General features: G+C 48.7%; 2 protein-coding genes across 27 annotated transcripts in view; one reads left to right on the plus strand and one right to left on the minus strand.

Moving 5' to 3' along the window:
- TDP1 (tyrosyl-DNA phosphodiesterase 1) overlaps nucleotides 1–7,083 on the minus strand; it is a 76,694-nt gene extending 69,611 nt beyond the window's left edge. For 2 of the 3 annotated variants that reach the window (XM_055435934.2, XM_055435933.2), the window contains exons 1-2: nucleotides 6,915–7,083; nucleotides 3,450–4,000 (exon numbers count right to left, since the gene is read on the minus strand). In XM_055435934.2, coding sequence (XP_055291909.2) covers nucleotides 3,450–3,996 — 547 coding nt within the window. In that variant the 5' untranslated portion in view covers nucleotides 3,997–4,000; nucleotides 6,915–7,083. Of the gene's footprint in view, nucleotides 1–3,449; nucleotides 4,001–6,914 lie in introns of those variants that run through there. The other variant, XM_055435935.2, reaches the window with a different exon arrangement.
- A 1,343-nt stretch (nucleotides 7,084–8,426) lies between these two features.
- Nucleotides 8,427–23,254, plus strand: part of EFCAB11 (EF-hand calcium binding domain 11) — a 206,501-nt gene continuing 191,673 nt past the window's right edge. For 3 of the 24 annotated variants that reach the window (XM_088839378.1, XM_088839384.1, XM_088839385.1), the window contains exons 1-3: nucleotides 8,435–8,694; nucleotides 9,233–9,328; nucleotides 13,610–13,655. In XM_088839378.1, the coding sequence (XP_088695504.1) occupies nucleotides 8,620–8,694; nucleotides 9,233–9,328; nucleotides 13,610–13,655 (217 nt within the window). In that variant the 5' untranslated portion in view covers nucleotides 8,435–8,619. Of the gene's footprint in view, nucleotides 8,695–9,232; nucleotides 9,329–13,609; nucleotides 13,656–23,254 lie in introns of all 24 variants that reach the window. The other 21 variants (XR_016038154.1, XM_088839387.1, XM_088839389.1 and 18 more) reach the window with 14 other exon arrangements.

The following is a 23,254-nucleotide window of genomic DNA, read 5'->3' on the forward strand; positions in this document are numbered from 1 at the left end:
ACCGAACATAATGGGAAAAGAGTCAAGATCTGCAACTTCAGAACTGGATGACTAGTCAATCTTAGAAACTGCCAATGAGAACGATAATGATACACATCCTTCCTTTTTCCAAATCTCTTATTAATTAAAAAAAAAATTTTTTTTTCTACTTTTGGGCCACATGTGACTTGTGGAATCTTAGTTCCCTGACCAGGGACTGTACCCATGCCCCCTGCAGTGGAAGCAGACTGTCTTAACCACTGGGCTACCAGGGAAGGGAAGCTCTGGAAGCTCCTGTCTCAAAGGGAGAGCTGAACAATCAAAGAGAAATCCTGATATGTTGTTTCCCCATTTCCTCCCACTGCGGCCTCTCTTTCTACCTTTCTGAATTATCTGAAGTTCCTCTTCCTCGAGATCTTCTAAATAACCTACAATCATGGCATTTGATGGTGTGGGATACCTCAGGAGCATGCATTTCACGCCAGAATGAAAGTGCAAGTCACTCAGTTGTGTCTGACTCTTTGCAACTCCATGGACTATACAGTCCGTGGAATTCTCCAGGCCAGAATACTGGAGTGGGTGGTGTTTCCCTTCTCCAGGGAATATTCCCAACCCAGGGATAGAACCCTGGTCTCCCACTTTGCAGGCGGATTCTTTACCAGCTGAGCCACAAGGGAAGCCACGACCCCAGAATGCCTGCATTCAAATCCCAGTTCAACCACATTCCTGTGACCTTGGGCAGGTTGATTCAGCTTCTCTGCAGATCAGTCACGGAATCAAGGAGGACAACTGTTGACATCTACTCACAAGGCCGCTACGAGGATTAAAGGGGATCACCTGTGCAACCCACATCAAAGTTCCTATCACCAATGTTACCTTCCCTGCCTTCCATCTTGGTGCTAACAGCTAGTGTCATCAGTTTATTATATTTAGCAAAACCTTGCATAGCTCTCTATTTCCTGTTTTAATCTCTCTCACTATGACACCGAAATCTATCTTACATTTCCTCAGAGCTGGTAGACATTTGTAGAAAGGAAAAATAAACAATTTGTAGAATCAAACTCTTTATAGTATGGAATTAAATACACCAAATGTATTGGCTTAGCCAAAAAGTTTGTTTAGGGATTCCACAAGAAACCACAGAAAACCCTAAAGGAAAAATTTTGGTCAATTACACATTTGGTATATGATTAAAATACTATTCACAGTGAATACAATCTGTTCTTGAATGTGGGCAAGAAAGGCACTGTGAAATAAGGGTAACAATGTTTACTTTGTATATATGCTACGTGACTATGTGAATATGCTGTGCTGGGTGTGTGTTTTCTCCACCGACCCCGTTTTTTTTTTTTTCTTTTTTCTGAATCCCCAGTTTAAAGCTGAGTAAACTGAAATTCTGAAGAATGTCAGGTCCTTTGTTTGCTCAAGCTTCAATATTTTGGACACATGACTTGAAGAACTGACTCATTGGTAAAGCTCCTGATGCTGGGAAAGACTGAAGGCAGGAGAAGGGGATGACAGAGGATGAGATGGCTGGATGGCATCACTGACTCAATGGACATGAGTTTGAGTAAACTCTGGGAGTTGATGATGGACAGGGAGGCCTGGCGTGCTGCGGTCCACGGGGTCACGGAGAGTAAGAACAACAACAAAGGTCCTTTGTCAATTACCAACACAGCAGGCAAATGCTGAGGCCGGGATATAAGTCTTATGTCCAGGGCTCCTGCTGGTCTCTCAAAGGTAGGTCTTGTTTCCTCTCTGCACCCAATACTTCTGACCACAAGTGCGGCAGGGAGCGTGGGGTGTTCCCTCACAGACCCATCCTCCAGACACCAGCTGCCTGTCCTACAACTGAACTAAATTCTGACACCATCCACCTGGAGCTGGCATCAGACCCCACAGATGAAGGGCTGCCCCCATCTCAGACTCAGAGGCCAATCACAAGCCCAGACGCCTGCACGTCTAAGCCTCACCCACCACCCCTCTCCTTGGGTTTGATCATTTGCACATTGCCTCACAGAACTCAGGAAGGCCCTTTATTCACCAGATCACCTGTTTTTTATAAAAGGATCCAACTTGGGAACAGCCAGAGGAAGATGTGCACACAGCTAGGTATGGGGGAGGGGCTTGCCACGCCCCTTCCAGGTGCACCCAGGCCCAGCACCTCCTGTATACACCAACCTGGAAGCTCTGCGAACCTCTAAAGGGAGGATTTTGGTTTGCTTGTTTTTTTAATGGATGTTTCATTACACAGGCAAGACTAATTAAATCACTGGCCACTAGTGACTGACTGGACCCCTCCCCAGAGGTGGGGGTTGGGGCTGAAAGTTCCAACTTTAACCACAAGGTTGGTTCCCCAGGCAACCAGCCCCTTCCCCCTATTCCCTAGGGGCATTCCAAAAGTCTCTGCATTAAAATAAGCAGGAGAGGTTGAAAGGGGCTCTTGTTATGAATAACAAAATATATTCCTTTCACCTTTAATTACTTTGGAGCTATTTCAGGAACCTGGGACAAAAAATAAAAACAACCCCAACTATAACCAGTGGGAAGACCAAATATCTATATATATCACAATATCACACAGATGTTCCCTGGAGACAGAAACCAAAGACCAGAGCACTCTTGTTTTCACCCAGAACCACACCCAGGCTTTCACACAGTGGTCCTCAAACTTGCTCATGCAACAGAATCCCCTAAAAGGCTTGTCTCATGCAAGGAATCTGGAGGGGAGGCTGAGAACTGGCACTTTTAATAAGCTCCAAGGGATGCTGACGCTCTGGTCCAAGGGAACTGCTGCTGCTGCTGCTGCTAAGTCACTTCAGTCGTGTCCGACTCTGTGTGACCCCATAGACAGAAGTCCACCAGGGTCCCCCGTCCCTGGGATTCTCCAGGCAAGAACACTGGAGTGGGTTGCCATTTCCTTCTCCAATGTGTGAAAGTGAAAAGTGAACTGCTGTCAATTACTGGGTACTTTCTTGATACAGTGTTACCAGATCAAGTTTAACCTTTACATTACAAGTGAAGCAACACTAAACACTGTCCGAAGGCTTCCACCAGGGTGGTACACAGCCATGGTCCCCAACCCTTTTGGCATCAGGGACTGATTTTGTGGAAGACAATTTTTCCATGGATTGGAGTGGGGGAGTGTTTCCAGATGATTCGAGCCCATGACATTTACTGTGCCCTTTATTTCTATTGTTATGACATCAGCTCCACCTCAAATCATCAGCCATTAGATCCTGGAGGTTGGGGACCCCTGATTTACTGGGCTGTGGGAAGCAGCTGCTCGTTTCCTGACGTAAAGAAACAGTTTGCTGTCAAACAAATCCATCTGCCTGTCAAAATGATTATTTTCCTCTAAGAGTGGTTCAGAAGCGTTCTTGGAGGTCCTTCCTAGGCTGCCCTCCTGTTTGACCGAGGAGGACCCCCTCAACGCAGTGTGAGGGCTCCTGTTCCCCAGCTTCACTCACCCTTGATGTGGAGGGCTCCCGTGTTATACTTGGGCTTAATCCCGGAGACTCTCGTGAGGTAGAACTGGAAGGGGTTCCCTTTATCCAGCAAGTCCCAGATGTCCTGGCCTTCCCCTGACATTTCCTGCTCATCTTCCTCCTCCGGGAGCCCACGGCTGGTGGGGGCGCTGTGAGGCCCAGCCGCGCGGTCCCTGGGAGAAGGGGGGCCTTTCTCCTCTTTGACCCTCGAGTCCTTCGACTGCTTCTGCTGCAGCTCTCGAGGCAGTTCATCCTCACTGCTGGACAGACACCAGCCCAGGTCCTCCTGGGAACCGCTCTTCTGTCTTTTGCAAGGTGAAGCTTCTGAAACTGAGTCTGTGCTGCTGAATTTCATGGGCTCCAACTTCCTCCTGTGGGCGGCTTTCCGAGCCTCGGAGCAGGTGTACTTTGGCTGCCCGGCGTCGGGTAGGAGAGAGGCAGATGGCTTGTCCAACTGCGGCTTCTCCTCCTCACTTTCATCACTACTGGATATCGTCCACTTCCCATAATTGCCTTCCTGGGACACCATGCTTCTGGAAGAGAAAGGCAAAAATCTTGTTATTTCTCATTCACCAGTTCCCAGGTGGTGCTAATGGTAAAGAACACGCCTGCCAATGCAGGAGACATAACAGACAAAAAGACGTGGGATTCGATCCCTGGGTCAGGAAGATCCCCTGGAGGAGGGCAGGGCAACCCGCTGCAGTGTTCTCCCCTGGAGAATTCCACGGACAGGGACTGGCGGGCTGTAGTCCACAGGGTCCCACAGACACCGGCAAACTCTTGCTCTCAAATTCCATGTCCCGGGCTTTTAGGACACAGGTACAGCACACCTGGCACCAGAAGCTGAGCTGTTTTCACCAGCATCAGCTGCCGCGTGGGTGTTCAGGGCACACGAGCAGAACCTACCAAAGTGACAGCAGGAGCCCCGCTCACCTCCTCGCCTTTCGTCTCCCACCTGGATCTCGATCTTAAACGCCTGCGTGGCGTCTGGCACAGCGCAGGTCTAAAATCACTCTCTGGGTAAGTGATGGCACTAGAATCAGAATTACAACCCATGTGCGCTGACTCTAAGATCTTACATTTATCATTTGGGTCATCAAAGTACAGTGTTTCCCAAAGTGGAGATGACTGGGACCTGACATTAACATCTCATTATGAAACCACCTCTCTTTTCCATTCCTATCCAGTCCCTCAGCTTAATCAAGGAGGCGGCTGTTTGCAGAAATGCCTTTAATCCTGCTTTTGAACAAACAACGGGCTTTGGGCTCTTGGTTTAACACGAGCAGGAGGTATCTAACGGCTCCATGACATTTACAGTAACTAAAGTTTACTTCTTAAAGACAGTGCTTTTGTAAAAGTGGGTTCAAATGAAAACATTAAGCAAATAGTAGTATAGCTGTTGAGTAAGACAAAACTGGGGAAGTAGCCAACCACGTTAATGAAACTTGGCAAACACCGCATTATGCTACCATACCAAGGAGGGTAGAAATCTAAAGGAACTCTACCACCAAATGCCAACTTATAACATCAGTGTCTATTAGACACTAAAAAATATTTGTGAATGCAAAGGTATACTCCTCTTACAGCTGCTAGCTCCTCCTCTCCCTACCATCCCAGTCCCAGCTGGGCGATGTTTTACACTTCCAGTTGCTTCTCAAAGAGCTTGCAAACTATCAGGAGGGCATGGGAATCAATCTCAACTGAGGCCAGGTGTGGCCAGTAGTGGGCAAATATGGACTCCAATATCAAATCCGGTCATTCAGTTCAGTTCAGTTCAGTCGCTCAGGCATGTCCGACTCTCCGCGACCCCATGAACCACAGCACACCAGGCCTCCCTGTCCATCACCAACTCCCGGAGTTCACTCAAACTCATGTCCATCGAGTCGGTGATGCCATCCAGCCATCTCATTCTCTGTCGTCCCCTTCTCCTCCCGCCCCCAACTTTTCCCAGCATCAGAGTCTTTTCCAGTGAGTCAACTCGTCGCATGAGGTGGCCAAAGTATTGCAGTTTCAGCTTTAGCATCAGTCCTTCCAATGAACACCCAGGACTGATCTCCTTTAGAATGGACTGGTTGGATCTCCTTGCAGTCCAAGGGACTCTCAAGAGTCTTCTCCAGCACCACAGTTCAAAAGCATCAATTCTTCGGTGATCAGCTTTTTCAGTCCAATTCTCACATCCATACATGACCACGGGAAAAACCATAGCCTTGACTAGACGGACCTTGGTTGGCAAAGTAATGTCTCTGCTTTTTAATACACAATCCGGTCATTACTAGGTGGTAAATATGCACTTGGGCAGGTTACATAACTGCTCAGCCTCAATTTTCTTCTCTGAAAATGGGTATGAGATCTACCTCCCAGGGTTTGTTTGTCCAGAAAATATTTATTGAGCAGTTACTATGTCCCAAGCTCTGGGAATAAGAAATTTATAACATAGAAACAGCTTCCGCCTTAGGAAAGTTTATACTTCAGAGAGAAAGAAACAGACCGACAGGAACAAAAATAGCCAAGACCAAGATATCTGTACAAATATTCATTATATTTTATAGGTATGAGAACGTAACACAGATGCCTTTAGCTTATAATATCCTGAATTCAACATTTAACTGAGCGCCGAAAGAAGCAAAGGAAACAGTCAAATAAAGTGGAGGTGGGAAAGAAGAGTATTCCAAGTGAAAGAACCCAACCTGCAAAGGCCAGGTCAGAAGAAGGCTGCAGTAACTCCAGAAAACAGACCCGGACCTGGGTAAGGAACACAGGGAGGTGGTCCAAGATGAAAGGGGATGGCAGGAATAAGGAGTTAAGTTACAGATCCTGGACTTTACTCTAAGAACAGTAGGGCTACACTGAAGGGGAGTACCTTGTCCGATTTACTTTTAAAATGTTCGGCTCCCTACAACTCTGTATCCCAACATCCTCTGGTAGCAGAAGGGGACGACAGAGGATGAGAAGGTTGGATAGCATCACCGACTCAATGGACCTGATTTGAGCAAACTCTCGGAAATGGTGAAGGACAGGAAGCCTGGCTGCTGTTGTCCATGGGGTCTCAAAGAGATGGACACGACCGAGAGACAGCCCTGTCCGGAGAGTGGTCTGGAGGGAGACAGAAGTGGCAGGCGGCGGCTCCTGCGGGGACCCTGCGGGCTGCAGAAGGCGGAGCGGCGGCAGCGGCACACGGGAGAGAAAGGGCAGCCGCTAACGCTCCTCTGCGTTTGTCTCCGGCCGGGCGCGCCCCTCACCTCACGCTCGCAAGTCTCACCGCTGGAAGCGGCACGACGGCTCCCTCGGACCCGGAACAGCACGGAGCGAGCGCCGGGCGCGCCCGCGGACTGCCGAGGCCGCCCGCCCGCCCGCCGAGAGGCCCGAGAAAGCGCCGCGGGGGAGAGCGCCCGACGCACTCACTCCGGAGCCCTCAGCGGAGGCCGCCGAGGCCCGGGAGGGCCCTACCTGGGCGCTCCGCTGCGCTCCGGACCCGCCTCCACGCCGGCTGGCCCGCGAGGACGCGCCGGGCCGGGCTGAGGAGAGGCGCCGCGCTCCCGCCGCGGCCTCCACACGCGCAGCGTCCGAAGACCCCGACCGCGCGGCCGACCGGGACCCCGCCGCGCGGCCGCGCATGCGCGCGATTCAAACCCTCCGGCCGGCGCGCGCCGCGTGGCCCCGCCCCTGCCCTTCCGGGGCGCGCGCCGCAGGGTCCTAAAGCCCGCCGGGTCACCGGCGACCGCCGCGGACCCCGCCAGAGAGCGGCGGCGAGGAGTCCCGGCCGCCTTTACCCGTCCTCTCGCCGCCCGGCCACGGCTGCCAAAAGCGGGAGACAGGAAGAGAAGTTTCCCTCTTTCCTTGTAGCTGATCAGCAAAACGCATCCTCTTTGCGGGGGAATCTGATTTCAGGCTCCCGGAGCTCGAGGCAGGGGGGGTTTCTTTTCAACGGGAGAGAGGATCACTGAGAGGTTAGAGGAAGCTGAAGTCTGAGACCAGTGTTCCGGCTTCTCCTGGGGAGCAGACTGTAAACCCTGTTGTAAGACGAAAGGTTAAATGAGCTTCCTCAGACTCAACCTCGAATATTGGTTTCTTTGTTAAAGCAGGTGTGTGTGTGTGCCTCTGTGACTGTGTGTTGCCTTATTAATCTTACTGATTTGCCAGGAGAAGGGTCTGAGAGAAACTCTTGCAAAATGGAACCCTCGTCCTATCCCTTGCATTTAGTAAGGATGTTTGCATGGAGTCTGAACTCAGTGCTCTTGATACCGTTCTTGGAATTCCCACCCCTCCCAGAAAGCTGGATGAAATAACTTGGTGGAAACGTTCTAAGGGCTCACTTGCTTTGTTTATTGAACGTCTGATTTGTACCAGGCACAGGGCTTATTGCTAGGCTCCTTTAATGCTTTGTTCACACTTTTTGTGTCTCTTATGATGCCTAGCATACTGTCATTGACCGAAATTATCACAAGTACATACTGCAAGGTGTGGGAACAGGAAATGAAAAGAATCACGCAGGACACAGTGAAACAGCACTTGGGTGAGCACGTGTCCCAGCCATGCTGGGAGAAACTAGAGGGGCGGAGCCAGGGCTGGGGACGGGCCTGAGGGCCTCTCTGCCATAGGCTGTTCCAAGGGGCGGAGCCAGGGATGGGGGCGGGCCTGAGGGTCTCTCTGCCATAGGCTGTTTCAAGGGGCGGAGCCAGGGCTGGGGGCGGGCCTGAGGGTCTCTGCCATAGCCTGTTCCAAGGGGCGGAGCCATGGCTGGGGGCGGGGCTGGGGCTTCTCTACCATAGGCTGTACCAAGGGGCGGGGCCAGGACGGGGGCGGGCCTGAAGGCCTCTCTGCCATAGGTTGTGCCAAGAGGTACGAAAACTAGAGGGGCGGAGCCACGGCTGGGGGCGGGCCTAGAGAGGAGGAGCCAGGACTGGGGGCGGGCCTGAGGGTCTCTTTGCCATAGGCTGTTCCAAGGAAACGTTGCTAAACAAAGCCTCTGGCCAATAGAGCTGCGGGATCAACGCCGGTGGCTCGCAGGTCGTCCAATGAGAGGAGACGTTGGAGGTGCCCGGCGAAGCCCAGCTTCCGGGCCTGCGCCGAGCGGGGCTGGCGGTCCCGGCCCCCGGGCTTTGGCCGCAGGGCTTCCGGGTTCTGCTGTCTGGGCTCGTGTGCGGCTGTCGCGATGTTTTACTCCCAGCCCGGCCTCCGGCCACGGACGTGGGAAGCCAGTTCCCCGGAGCACAAGAAGTGGGTGGAAGTAGGTGTCCGGAGGGCTGTGTCTCGGACGTGGGCTTGACCCGGGGCGCTCACGCCGTCCCCGCGCCCGGGTCTCGTTCAGCCCCGAGGTGTGATGGCTAATGACCCAGCCTGGGGCTTCCAGGCTTCTGGATCCCCGTCCAGTGTTCTTCCTACTTCCAACCTCCTGCTCTCTGCGGCAGAGTGTCTTTATAATAAGCTGTAACCTGCACCTCCCCTCCCGCCTTTCAAAGCCGTCCCCTATGCCTCACCGTCCTCATTCTAGCAATGAATTTGGGGTAGAATTCATCCCGATGGTTTAAAAGAATTAACCTACCGATTAAGTCATTTGCACTATTTTTTTTTGGGGGGGTAGTAAATTTTAGCACATCATTAAGGTGTTTTGAGAATTAAAATTAGGATAATGAAACTCACTTCCCAGCCCAACTTTTCAGCTAAGTTTTAGATTTGAGAGGTCTAAACTTAATATATGTTAGTAATAAAAATAGTAGAACAAATGGTTTCTGTTTTATTAACTGAAGATACTTAATGTTCTTTAGGTATTTAAAGCATGCGATGAAGATAACAAAGGCTATCTAAGCAGAGAGGACTTTAAAGTTGCTGTTGTAATGCTGTTTGGTTACAAGCCATCCAAGGTAGAACTTTCTTTTGTATTTGGGGACAGGGCAGAGAATACAGTAGTGGTGGTGGTTTAGTCACTAAGTCGTGTCCGACTCTTGCAACCCCATGGACGTAGCCTGCCAGGCTCCTCTGTCCATGGGATTCTCCAGGCAAGAACACTGGAATGGGTTGCCATTCCCTTCTCCCAGGGATCTTCCCGACCCAGGGATTGAACCAGGGTCTCCTGCATTGCAGGCTGATTCTTTGCCAACTGATATACGAGGGAAGCCCAATACAGTAGTGGATGGATTCTAAGTAAAGTGCAGAGGGCTAGCTTAGGATGTTTATAAAACAAACCATTGCCTTTTGAGCAATTTTAGGGATGTGTCCAGTGCTGAATTTTACTTTCTTCTTAAGAACCCAAATAAGGGGTGAATTAGAATCTATCAAGACTAAATTACCACAAGGCTGCTAATAATTACGTTAAATGTGAGATACTAGCATGATTGCAAGACAAACCTGGGAGGGGGATGTCGGTAACAGGAGGTATTCACAGAGGAAGGGATTTGCAGGATTTTTTTTTCCCCTTAAACTAAAAAAAAAAAAAAAAAAGCCCCATTTTAATTAAAATAATGCATTTATTTAGTAAAAAATGTAAAACAGACCAGAAAATATGAAGTTGGATGTAAATCTCTTTCCTCCCTACTCCTCAGGAGTTACCATTGTTAACCATTCTTGTGTATCATCCCAAATTTCTTATGCATGACAAACACGCCTGGCATTCTATTGAAAGCATAGGTAGGGGCATAGTGTGCCTATTTTATTTTAACTTGCTTTTTTCGCCTGACAGTGGTAGAACATAAAAGCGCGCACACACTACATTTTTTAAAAAGTAGTTGCCCAGTAGTCTCTTTAGCTAGTTTCCTTGTTTTGGTCATTTTAGTTGTTTCCATTATTTTTCATTCCTGCTACTATTGCTACAGTGAACATTCTTTTATAACTATTATCTCTGTTTGTGAATGCATCTCTATGGAATTAATTCCTAGAAGTACAAGTGCTAGGTACACTTGAAGTTTTATTGGGCATTGCTTCTCCAGAAAAGCTTGCACTAGTTAAGGAGAGCTGAGCTGATCTCCAGTGAGCCCCCTGCTTCAGAAGGACAGGTTTCCTGGGGCCCCCCATCCCTGCGTGCTCCCCTCATCTGTTACATCCATTCTAGTCCCAGGTCCCTCTTGTTAAGCTGCCGAACTGGAATAAATCAGAGGTGAGATCTTGGCCAGGTGTAAGAAGTTCAGTGGCAGGCATCAACCCGAGGGAGCACTCGGGGCTGTCTCTGAAACGCCCTCCCTCCTGCCCTCGTTAGGCCAAGGGACTCGGTGGCCACTTGAGCTCAGCTCTGCCTTATGATCGAGCTCTACTTGTCTCAGATTACAAACCCTGAGAAGACAGGAACCATATAGCGTCCACTTCTCCATCATGCTTAAGTGTGTCACAACTTCACTGTTAGTGTGCTCTGTTGATATAACTGTGTCCCATGAACAGCTCAGGTAGGTTCCGAGTGGTTCACCTGCCAGGGGACTGCTTAGTTACTGAGAGGTTGATTGTAGAGCTCAGAGAAGTCCTCAGGGCTAATTAGGGCTACCTCTCAGAGGCTGCAGCTCTCCTGTTAACCTGAAGTCATTTCAGCTGGAATTCCAAAGCAGGTCAGCTCCGTGGACCCAGCCTGTGAAGCAGCGCATTTAGCCCAGGTTCAGCTGGAAAGATACCTGGTCTCATTCTGCGTTTATTACTTTGGGTCTACTCACTCGGTGTTAATTTTAGGGCATAAGTGAAGACTTTAATGACGTGTACAGTGATAGGGTAACATACATACTACACACCATCGAGTGTAACAGGTTTTTACTTTTGGTTGAGGATTTGGAGTTTACTTTTTAATCAAATGCTTGTTGACTACAGACTGCTAAACAGTAAAACACTGATATAACAAATCACCTATACACTTAAGAATCATTTGTAACCATCATGAGCATTTATTAAGTGACAGTGTATTCACTCTGAAATCTAACAGGTTTCTATAAGATTACTCTTATATTAGGTTGAGGTTTGGGATTTTGTTTTTAAATATTGCTTTTAAGCAAATGAAATAACTCCTGAATGCAGGTCATGAAGCTGTAAGTCACTTTTATATAATAAATCACTCTGCATTCATGAAAATGTTTACAGAATGAAACTTACTGTATTCTCATGTAGTAAGAGGAGCACTTCCAAGCTGCTAGAAATATAAAGATGAATAAAACATAGACGCTACTTTGAAGCAGGGCTTCCCGGGGGCATCAGTGGTAAAGAATCCACCTGACAGTCCTGGAGACACAAGAGAAGTGGGTTCGATCCCTGGGTCAGGAAGATCCCTTGGACGAGGAATATGGCAACCGATTCCAGCATTCTTGCCTGGAAAATCCCACGGGCAGAGGAGCCTGCCGGGCTGCCGTCCACGGGGCCGCAAAGAGACAGACACACCTGAGCGACTGAGCACGCACACACTTTGAAGCAGCTCACAGGTTGGAGAGACTTACAAACCTCTGATAAATACTGAGACAGAGTAAGGACAGAAAGAAGAGGTCAAGGGCTTCTAGTGGAAACTGTAATAGGAGGGTGGCCCTCGTTTAGACCAGATCTGCAGCGTCCGGGAGCGCCCCCTGCTGGTGGGAGCGCCCCCTGCTGGTGGGAGGAGCTGTGTCCCAGGGGCTGGACCTGGTGACTGTACCCGAGCGATGCGGCCTCAGGACTGAAAGGGTAAGAAAAGAGGGGAGTTCAGAAGGAGGAGGTTTGGGGGAAGGGCAGTGAGTTCAGATAGTGGTACATTAATTCCGAGGAGATGCATGCACCCTAAGTGCACTCACTGTTTTTTTTTACACTTTTATTTTGTATTGGGATACAGCTGATCAATGATGTTGAGACAGTTTCAGATGAACAGCGAAGGGACTCGGCCCTCCGTATACGTGTATCCATTCTCCCCCAACGCCCCCGCCCATCCAGGCTGCCCCGACTCTGAGCAGAGTTCCCTGTCCTCTACAGCAGGTCCTTGTTGGCTCCCCTTGTTAAAGACAGCCGTATGCGCTCACTTTTTAAGTGCCGCGCTGGATGATGAGCTGACGATGGTGCTAAAGACCCGCTGCAGATTGTGCTGCCTGCCTCAGATGCAGGAGTCTGAAATCGGGTGGAGAGGGGAGGGCGGAGATAGGTTTGGGGTTCCTCACAGGTGTGCGAGTGGGTGGCACTGACCCGGAAGGGTGTGCGGAGCGTGAAGGGGGCATCCCGAGGGGAGAGCCTGGGGGCGTCTGCACATTTAAAGGTGGCGGGCACTCCAAGACGAAGACGCACCAGGAGCTAGTTGTCTGGGAGGGTCAGGAAGAACCAGGAAAGTGCAGGGCATGGGATCCAAGGTGGAGAAGCTATGTCGCATATTGCCAAGATCCTAATTCCATGGTGTTTGTAAAGGTCTCGCAGCCATGTGGGAAAATGCTGGTGTTTTAGTACCTGGTGAAGGCAGGTCCACAAACTTAATATTCTCGAGTGTGTTTAAAAATGCGTGGGTGGGAAAGGAGGAGGTCGGATGGACTGGAACTGGGATTGACAGGCACACGCTGCAGTGTATGGAGTAGTCAGCTGATGGAAACACTGCAGCACAGGGGGCTCTGCTCACTGCTCTGCAGCGTCCTGCATGGGAAGGAAATCCACAAACGGGCTCTGCGGGTGTGTGCGACCCGTTCACTTTGCTGTACGGGAGAAACTAAGGCGACCCTGAGACAACTGTGCTCCAATTAAAAAAGCGCGTGGGGAAAAGGAAGGTAAACCAGGCGGAGATGTTGACGGTGGTTTTCACCGGATGGCTGTTTTTTCATTGTTTCTCTTCAAAATGTAAAAATGTTTTTCATGCTTTCTACATTGTTACTATTACAGTCCGGAAGAAAGTATTTTAAATAAAGCCAAAGAGCCCATTGTAACAATTGCTTGTATTTGTATAAGACAGAAAGGTTACCTTATAGCTTATGCTGTATATATGACAACCAAGTTGATTTTATATGATTTAACTGTTTTGATCAGTGGATTAAAGCTTTGGGGGCCATTAGGGTCTGGTGTCTTACTGACAGAACAGTAAAGTGACTGTGATAGCTGTCCTGTGACAGTACTTGTCTGCTGGATTCAACAAATATATTCTCATTATATACCTTCCTTTCCTGCATCCCAGGAATTAGGAACTTATACTGTGAAAACATTTGATGAAATTGTATATTCTATTTTTTTTTCTTTTCTAGATTGAAGCTGATTCTGTGATGTCTTCAGTAGATCCAAACACTTCTGGTAATGTGACAGTTAATTTTTACTACCTACCTTATTTAGATACTCATGAAACTGAAACAAAGAACAAATAGAGACTCTAAAGCATTATGTTAAAGCAGATCTTTGCTTTGTTTCCCATTACCCCCAAAACAAGAAGAGGTTTGGTTCTTTTAGTTTTGATGAATCAGTGTATTCATAAGTATGTTTATTATCAGAGGATTTTCAACCATTGAAAAGCCTGAAGACAAAGTGTTGCTTCTAATTTCAACGTCCCACGGATGCTCTGGGTTTTCTGAGCAGCTGAGTGAACAGAAGTGGCACTTCCTGAAATGGAAAGACTAGGGGAGAAGATTTAAGATGTGGAGACAGCAGGAGTTCAAGTTTGAGTTTGAACATCAAGGCAGTCGGGCTGTATGAGTTAGAATTCAGAGCAGAGCTCTAGGCTGCAGAGCTGTTTGAGAGTCGTCAGCGTGTGGGTGGTTTTAAAGCCGTGGGAATGACTGACCCCCTGAGGGAGAGTGTGGATCGAGAGCTATAGGATGATGACCACTAGAAGCCGGGTCGGGGACGAAGAGATGGCAGAGAAGACTTAGGAGGGGCACAGGGCCCAGAGGAAAACCAAAATCCAACAGAAGCGGATATTTCAAGGAGGAGGTGTGGTCCGCACTGATCAGTGCTGCTGAGGGTCAAGTAGCAGGACTGAAGGGGACCCGTGGAGTGGGCCCCCCGGGGGTGCCGGGTGGTTTTAGCAAGAGCAGTGTCCGCGCTGGGGGTGGAGGCCGGGCTGCAGTGGTTTGGAGGTAAACAGAAAGTGGGAAAGCAACCGTGTGAGCAGGGCAGTCTTTCAGGAGGCCCAGCAGCTGTGGGTCAAGAGCCCTTTGCTTTGCCTCGTTTCCCTTTGTTTGGAACATGAAGCTGTTTCTCAGCTCAGCCGGGTGGCTGAGTGAAGAGGGAAAAGGCGGAGGAGAAAGAGAGATGACCCTGTTGTTTGGGGAGGTAGGGGCCACAGCACGCGGAACTGGCTTTGCAAAAGTTACTTTTTGGGGGCAGATAATTTAAGGCTTACGAAAAGTTGCAAAGTAAAAATAGTGCAGAGCATAGGCGTGCGCCCTTCAGCCAGATTCCCTCACCGTTCGTGCTTCACCCCGTCTCCGCTGTCACCAGCACTCTCTGCCTCTTCTCGCTGAGCTTCCACAGCCTCGGCACACTTGGCGGGAGTTCACTCGACGCCTGTCTTTACCGTCTGTGTAACAGTTGGCCGTGACCTGGAGCCTGAACAACAGCCGGCCAGATTCCGGTGCTGTCGCTCGCTCTGGTTATGTCTTTCAGAGCACCTTTCCTCATCTCGTGCAGGAGTGAGTTCTTGCTGTCACGTCTCTTTAGCCTCTTTTAAGCCAGGACGTTTCTGTAGACTTTTTTTTTTGCCTTTTTACAACATTGATTTTTCTGAGGAAATAGCCCGCTCTTCCTTGTTTTGTTTTTTAGGAATAGCCCTCCTCTTGTGTTTGCCTGGCATTCCTCTGTCATTCGGTTGAGCTGTTGCGTCCTCAGACAGAATCCTGTTCAGGTGATCTGTCCTTCTCAGGGCACCACCTTCTCTGTCTGTCTGTCTCTTGCAGCTGATGTTAAGTTTATCACCGGTTAAGATGTTGTCCGGTTTCTCCATTGAATGATTTCTCTTGATATTTTCTTCCCTTGCCACTCATCAGCAGCCTGTGGAGAGACATGTTTGATGTTGCAAATATTGTGCTTCTCATCATCATCTCCCCCTGGATCTCGTATCCATTTATGATTCTTGTCTGATCCAGTTTTTGCCATATGGTTGCAAAGTAATGGTTTTCTAATCCCAGGCCTTCTTTCAGTTAGCCCCTGGCATTTTTACTATAAGCAAGAGACTTCCCGTCTTCTTGATTGATCAGTCTAGCTCTTTTATCACTATGGACTCATGAATTTGTATGCTTTCAATGATTTATAATTCATTCCTATATTTAATTGGGCTTCCCAGGTGGTGCTAGTGGTAAAGAATCTGCCTGCCAAGGCAGGGGATGCAAGAGAGGCGGATTTGATCCCTGGGTCAGGAAGATCCCCCAGAGGAGGAGATGGCAACTGACTCCAGGATTCTTGCCTGGAGAGTTCCGTGGACAGAGGAGCCTGGTGGGCTGCAGTCTGTGGTGTCGCAAAGAGTCAGACATGACTGAGTGACTGAACACACTATGCTCGTTTATTTTAGTGCTTGGCTTATCGGAGATTGGCCATCGAGTGCCTCCTTGAGTTGGCTCCTGTGTCCTTTTGACTATATATTTTTTTCTTTTAAAAAATCTTTTTATATATAAATTTTGGATATATAGAAGAGGTTAGTAGATTATTTTCTGGATACAAGTTTGATATCACATGGGCTTCCCTGGTGGCTCAGACAGTAAAGAATCTGCCTGTAAATGCGGGAGACTTGGGTTCAATCCCTGGGTCAGGAAGATCCCTGGAGGAGGAAATGGCAACCCACTCCAGCATTCTTGCCTGGAGAATCCATGGACAGAGGACCCTGGTGGGCTACAGTCCATGGGGTCACAGAGAGTCGGACACGACTGAGCAGCTAACACTTCCACTTTTCACTTTGGTTATCACATATTGAACTTGACTTTGTGAACAATATTGCCTCAAGGCGAAGGTATTTTGCCTTTTTTTTTTTTTTTTGCAACATTGATATTTTTGAGGAGATAGGCCACTGTTTCGATTTTTTTCACACTGTCAAAACATTCAAATATTGTTTCTTTGCTGTTCAATTTAGATGGTAAGTTCTTGGTGAGACCTTCTCTATGTAGTTTTTCTGGATTTCTATGTGAACCCTCCAGTCTAGAAAGATTTCTGTCTTCTGGCAGAAGGATTTCTTGCATTTTTTGCATTGTTTGGGTTTCCCCCCTTTAGGAGTCCTCTGGGAGTTAGTGAGTGATTCTCTCTGGATTCAGGCCTTCCTCTGCTCCTGTTTATGTAGTGTTTTTACAAATACATGCAGCTTGCCAAAGGCACGCTCACATTCATGATTCCCATAGATTTTCTCCCTCGTGTGGGTCCTTTGACTCTGAATTAGAGATTTGACTTCACAAAGGAGGTTGTCTTTCCTTAACCAGTTATCTGATGTACAAACAGGTATCGTTCTGGAAGAAAGGCGGCCTGTGTTCTTTACAGGTGTGGCGAGCTCTCTGATGTAAAGGCTGACCTCTGACGAGGCCTCCCGCATTCCGCATCCTAAGATTTCCCCCCGCATGTACTATCTCACGTTGAGTAAGATGTGCCTTATACATGTGGGTTGCATTCTCGTGATTTCTTTATGGTGATTTGCTGTCCATTGAAGTGTAAATTCTGGCAGAAGGTTTTCCCACCTTTACTGCGTTCTAAAGGTTTCTCTCTTTTTTAAAAAAATATCTATTTATTTGGCTGCCCTGGGTTTCAGCTGCAGCAAGGGAGGATCTTCAGTCTTTAGTTGCGGTGTGCGGAATGTTTACTTGGAACCCGCGGGATCTAGTTCCTTCCTCAGGGATCGAACCCTGGCCTTTCCATTGCTACCATGGAGTCTTCGCCACTGGACCACGGGGCGGCCCCTGAAGGTTTCTCTTGAGTGTGAGTGCTCCGATGTGATGTGAGGACTGGTCTGTGGCAGAAGGACCTTCTGCTGTAGCCCACCAGGCTCCTCTGCCCATGGGATTCTCCAGGCAAGGATACTGGAGTGGGTTGCCATGCCTTCCTTCACGGGATCTTCCACACCCAGGGATTGAACCCAGGTCTCTGGCATTGCAGGCAGATTCTTTACCGTCTGAGCCCCCAGGGGAGCCGCCCCTCCCCAAGTTCTCTAATGCTTGGCTTTGCACCTCCTGCAGAGACAGATCTCACATGTTCACAGTGATGGAGCTTCCTTTGATGTTAGGTCTTAAAGCTTTAAGGTTTGGACAGGAGTTCCTCTGCATGTACTTCCTTCACATGGTCTCTCCCGAACCCTAGCTCTCTTATGTATAATGCAGAGCACCTTACTTTGGGACATTTTCTCAAATTCATAGTGGCCTGAAGGTTGCTTCAGAACTGGAGGCTCTCATCCTGACTGTAGGCTTCCCTGTGAGGGCTTTCCAATTTTGGTGATGTGCCCCCAGACCTGCTCTCATATGCGTGTCCCTCCCTTTTATTATCAGGGATATTGCAGCTGCTCTCACAGCCGCTTCTCCATCAGATTGTTAGGATGCTTCCTGTTGCAGCATCTTTTCCAAAGAATCAATTTTTAAATATATTTCAGAAGGATACAAGGCTATGGTTTTTCCAGTAGTCATGTATGGATGTGAGAGTTGGACTATAAAGAAAGCTGAGTGCTGAAGAATTGATGCTTTTGAACTGTGGTGCCGGAGAAGACTCTTGAGAGTTCCTTGGACTGCAAAGAGATCCAACCAGTCCATCCTAAAGGAAGTCAGTTCTGAGTGTTCATTGGAAGGACTGATGTTGAAGCTGAAACTCCAATACTTTGGCCACCTGATGCGAAGAGCTGACTCGTTTGAAAAGACCCTGATGCTGGGAAAGATTGAAGGCAGGAGGAGAAGGGGATGACAGAGGATGAGAAGGTTGGATGGCATCACCAACTCTATGGACATGAGTTTGAGTAAACTCCGGGAGTTGGGGATGGACAGGGAGGCCTGGCGTGCTGCAGTCCTTGGGGTCGCAAAGAGTCGGACACGACTGAGCGACTGAACTGAACTGGACAGAAGCTTGCAAAGTAAATTAGCCGCCGGAGAAATGCAGGGGAGGACAGGGTTGGAGGAGCGAGACCCTCGTGTGGGTGCTCAGCGCCTCGCTCCGGGATCGCTGTGGAAGGGCTCTCCTTCATCCGCAGTCGTCCTGGCTTTCCCTTCCTCTTCTGGTCCTGATGTCAACGGCAAATTAACCTTCTCAAAGCACCGCTTTCTTCTTGAGCAGGAGTAGACTTTCAGCCAGGAGACCAACTTTCCAACCAGCTTCAATGCATGTCCCCCTGAAAGGGGAGACTCTAGAGCGCAGACATCCTTGGGAAAGTGAAACAGCCAGCCTCACAAGAAGGCATTTCTGAACTCTGCGTGCTGCTGACAGAACAGTTTTTCATTGGAGCTGTTCGGTCCTGAACCGATTCCAGACCATCAGCTCCTTCTTTTCTCCCTTTCAGTGACTTGAGTCACATTTAATGATGTTTATTTTTATAAAATATTTTTTTGGCTATGTTGGATCTTAGTCTCGGCACATGGGATCTTCAATTTTTATTGCGACATGCAGGCTATTTTTTAGTTGTGGCATTTGAGGTCTTTGGTTGTGGCACTTGGGATCTAGTTCCCTGACAAGGGATCGAACCCAGGCACCCTACATTAGGAGCATGGAGCCACAGCCAGTGGACCACCAGGGAAGTCCCTGATTTTATTTTTCTTACAGGAAGAGTTTATACACAGATTCTTTTATCAAATGTATTATCTCTGTCCTTAATGTTTTGATCTTAAAAAACTGAAACGTTGACCTGGTTTCCTGGGAGCTGTTTATTCGTATAGTCAGCTCTCCCAAGTTCTTCTCTGCTGCTGTTTGGTCAGTAAGTTGTGTCCAACTCCTTGCGACCCCGTGGACTGCAGCCTGCCAGGCTCTTCTGTCTGTGGGATTTCCCCAGGCAAGAATATCGGCATGGGTCGCCATTTCCTTCTGCAGGGGATCTTTGCGACCCAGGGGCTGAACCCACATCTGCGTCTCCTGCATTGCAGGTTGGCTCTCTCCCCGCTGAGCCGTCAGGAAGATCTTCTGGGTGGCTGTGACTTGGGAATTCTCCCACTAGGTGTAGCTCTTCTTACATCTAGAAGAGGCTGTGCCAGGTCTCCCACGTGCCACCCCACACAAGGGCCTATTGCCGCCCCGCTTCCTGGGGGAGGTCTGGAGTCACGTCCTGGATGGAACCCGGCTGGGCAGAGCCCTGACGATGTGCACGCTGCCAACAGTACTAAACCTTCACGCCCAAACTCTGCGTCCCTAGGTCTCTGTTTTATAAAAGGTGGGTCATCTCTGTAGAGGCTCCTTGTGAAAATTAAGACGAGAGAAAAGTTAAGACAGAGCCATTAGAAGAGTAGGCTATCTCAAGGAAAGTCACACCGGGAGAATTTGAGGGCAGCCAGAATGAATAGCAAAAAGGTGCTAATGACATTTTTAATGCTTATAACCTAACAAAGCGAGGGAGTATCAGTGAAAACTGTTGAGGCACCAGGAACAAGGAGTTATATAATACTAACAGGAGAAAAAAATTAAGCCACTTGTTTAAGGAAGCAACAGATCAGTGTTGGGGTTGGTTCTAGTACACTCTGTGTGTGTGTGTGTGTGTGTGTGTGTTGGGGTTGATTCTAGTACACACTCTGTGTGTGTGTATGTGTGTGTGTGTGTTCGGGTTGATTCTAGTACACACTCTGTGTGTGTGTGTGTGTGTGTGTGTGTTGGGGTTGGTTCTAGTACACACTGTGTGTGTGTGTGTGTGTGTGTTGGGGTTGGTTCTAGTACACACTGCGTGTGTGTGTGTGTGTTGGGGTTGGTTCTAGTACACTCTGCGTGTGTGTGTGTGTGTGTGTTGGGGTTGGTTCTAGTACACACTGTGTGTGTGTGTGTGTGTGTGTGCGCATGCACACGCACGCGTGCGCTCAGTCCCTTCAGTCGTGTCTGACTCTTTGTGACCCTATGGACTAGCCCGCCAGGCTCCAGGCAAGAACCTTGGAGAGGGTTGCCATTTCCTCCTCCAGGGGGTCTTCCTGGCCCAGGGATCAAACGCATGACTCTGGTTTTTCCTGCGTTGGCAGGCAGATTCTTTTACCACTGAGCCACCTGGTATTGCCACCTCATTTTAGAGGGTTTTATTTCGGTTCTCTAAGAGTATAGAACATTTCATATCTCCTCTAACTATAGAAAATGAAAGAAGTTTGCATCTAGAAGAGCCTAGAAAATGGTCATATGTTCCCTTTTTTCAAATGAGTAAACTGAACTCCAGGGAGTAATAAGAAATCTTAACCCTGGCATTTGGTGGTTCTTTATTGGTTCATGAAATACTTTTACATGTGTTACAGTATTTATTGTTTTTGTAGATACTAATTATAGCTTTGATTCCTTGAACATTTACCCTGTGCAGATGCTGTGTTGAGTATTATGCAGGGATTGTTAGTGTTAACACAGCTCTATGTCAGGATTCCCTGATGGCTCAGCTGGTAAAGAATCTGCCTGCAATGCTGGAGACCTGGGTTTGATCCCTGGGTTGGAAAGATCCCCTCTAGAAGGGAAAGGCTACCCACTCCAGTGTTCTGGCCTGGAGAATTCCATGGACTGTACAGACCACGGCGTTGCAACGAGTGGGACGTGATGGAGCCACTTTCACTTTCATGTCAGGATGATCTCGTTTTATAAGTTAAAGCAATCCTGAAGCTTACAGAGGTTAAGTAATCTGCACAGGTGATATAGCTAGCCAGCACGTAGCAGGCCACAGGAGAGTAATCTCTAAGCTTGCCCTCACAGCCGTTTGATAATGAGCGATGTTAGTAGTGCCATGGGTCATGTTACTCATTGTGATGGGGCTGAGGCCAGTCTTCACTCTCCTAGGAAATTGATGAGCCGACATCAGGAGTGGGTCAGTACACAAAAGACAAGCCACGAGGTTCTGTGCCGTCGCCAGAGGTTGATGTCAGATTTGCTCCTGAGGGTCCAGAGCAAAAAGAGAGTCGTAGCCAAGTGTGCGATCAGCAGCCGCAGCATAGAAGCTCCTTTTCCAGAGAGATGTGGCCTTCCCCGGTGTCGGGTGTTTCCCCCACGATGTCTCAGAGGAGAGACCGATGCGCAGACACTGATACCTGCAAGCAGTTCGGGAGATGCAGGAGGAAACTGTGTAATGTTTCTTGAACTTTCTTCATTGTGTGTGTGCTCAGTCGCTTCAGCTGGGTCCAGCTGTCTGCGACCCTGTGGACGATGGCCCGCCAGGCTCCTCTGTTCAAGGGATTCTCCAGGCAAGAACACTGGAGTGGGTTTCCATGCCCTCCCCCAGGGGATCTTCCCGATCCAGGGATCCATCCCATGTCCCTTGTGTCTCCTGCGTTGGCAGGTAGGTTCTTTACCACTAGCGCCCCCTGGGAAGCCCTTCTTCAGCGTTCAGTTCAGTTCAGTCGCTCAATCGTGTCCGACTCTCCGCGACCCCATGAATCACAGCACGCCAGGCCTCCCTGTCCATCACCAACTCCCGGAGTTCACTCAAACTCATGTCCACAGAGTCAGTGATGCCATCCAGCCATCTCATTCTCCGTTGTCCCCTTCTCCTCCCGCCCCCAACCTTTCCCAGCATCAGAGTCTTTTCCAGTGAGTCAACTCGTCGCATGAGGTGGCCAAAGTATTGCAGTTTCAGCTTTAGCATCAGTCCCTCCAATGAACATCCAAGATTGATCTCCTTTAGAATGGACTGGTTGGATCTCCTTGCAGTATAAGGGACTCTCAAGAGTCTTCTCCAACACCACAGTTCAAAAGCATCGATTCTTCGGCGATCAACTTTCTTCACAGTCCAACTCTCACATCCATACATGACCACGGGAAAAACCATTGCCTTGACTAGACGGACCTTGGTTGGCAAAGTGATATCTCTGCTTTTTAATATACTATCAAGTTTGGTCATAACTTTCCTTCCAAGGAGCAAGCGTCTTTTAATTTCATGGCTGCAATCAGCATCTGCAGTGATTTTGGAGCCCAAAAAAATAAAGTCTGACACTGTTTCCACTGTTTCCCCATCTATTTCCCATGAAGTGATGGGACCAGATGCCATGATCTTTGTTTTCTGAATGTTGAGCTTCAAGTCAACCTTTTCACTCTCCTCTTTCACTTTCATCAAGAGGCTTTTGAGTTCCTCTTTACTTTCTGCCATAAGGGTAGTGTCATCTGCATATCTGAGGTTATTGATATTTCTCCCGGCAATCTTGATTCCAGCTTGTGCTTCTTCCAGCCCAGCGTTCCTCATGATGTACTCTGCATATGAGTTAAATAAGCAAGGTGACAGTATACAACCCTCACGTACTCCTTTCCCTATTTGGAACCATTCTGTTGTTCCATGTCCAGTTCTCACTGTTGCTTCCTGACCTGCATATAGGTTTCTCAAGAGGCAGGTCAGGTGGTCTGGGATTCCCATCTCTTTCGGAATGTTCCACAGTTTATTGTGATCGACACAGTCAAAGGCTTTGGCATAGTCAATGAAGCAGAAATAGATGTTTTTCTGAAACTCTCTTGCTTTCTCCGTGATCCAGCGGATGTTGGCAATTTGATCTCTGGTGCCTCTGCCTTTTTTAAAACCTGCTTGTACATTTGGGAGTTCACGGTTTACATACTGCTGAAGCCTGGCTTGGAGAATTTTGAGCATGACTTTACTAGCGGTTTAAGGCCGCATGTGTCTGGGCAGTTCTGGGAAGGGCAAGGCCACGGGTGATCTCAGGGGGTTTGACGTCACTGTGGGATGATTGTAGAGCATCTTAAATGAATAACAACAGCCAAGACTGTGAGACTTTGGCTTAATCCGTCCGGTGTATGTTGCCCCCACTGAATCCACCAACAGCTGTCTGTGTGTTTTCAATCCC

The sequence above is a fragment of the Moschus berezovskii genome, chromosome 9 (genome assembly GCF_049115385.1).
Source record: "Moschus berezovskii isolate FMDL1 chromosome 9, NW_MosBer_1.0, whole genome shotgun sequence".
Classification (NCBI taxonomy): Eukaryota; Metazoa; Chordata; class Mammalia; order Artiodactyla; family Moschidae; genus Moschus; species Moschus berezovskii.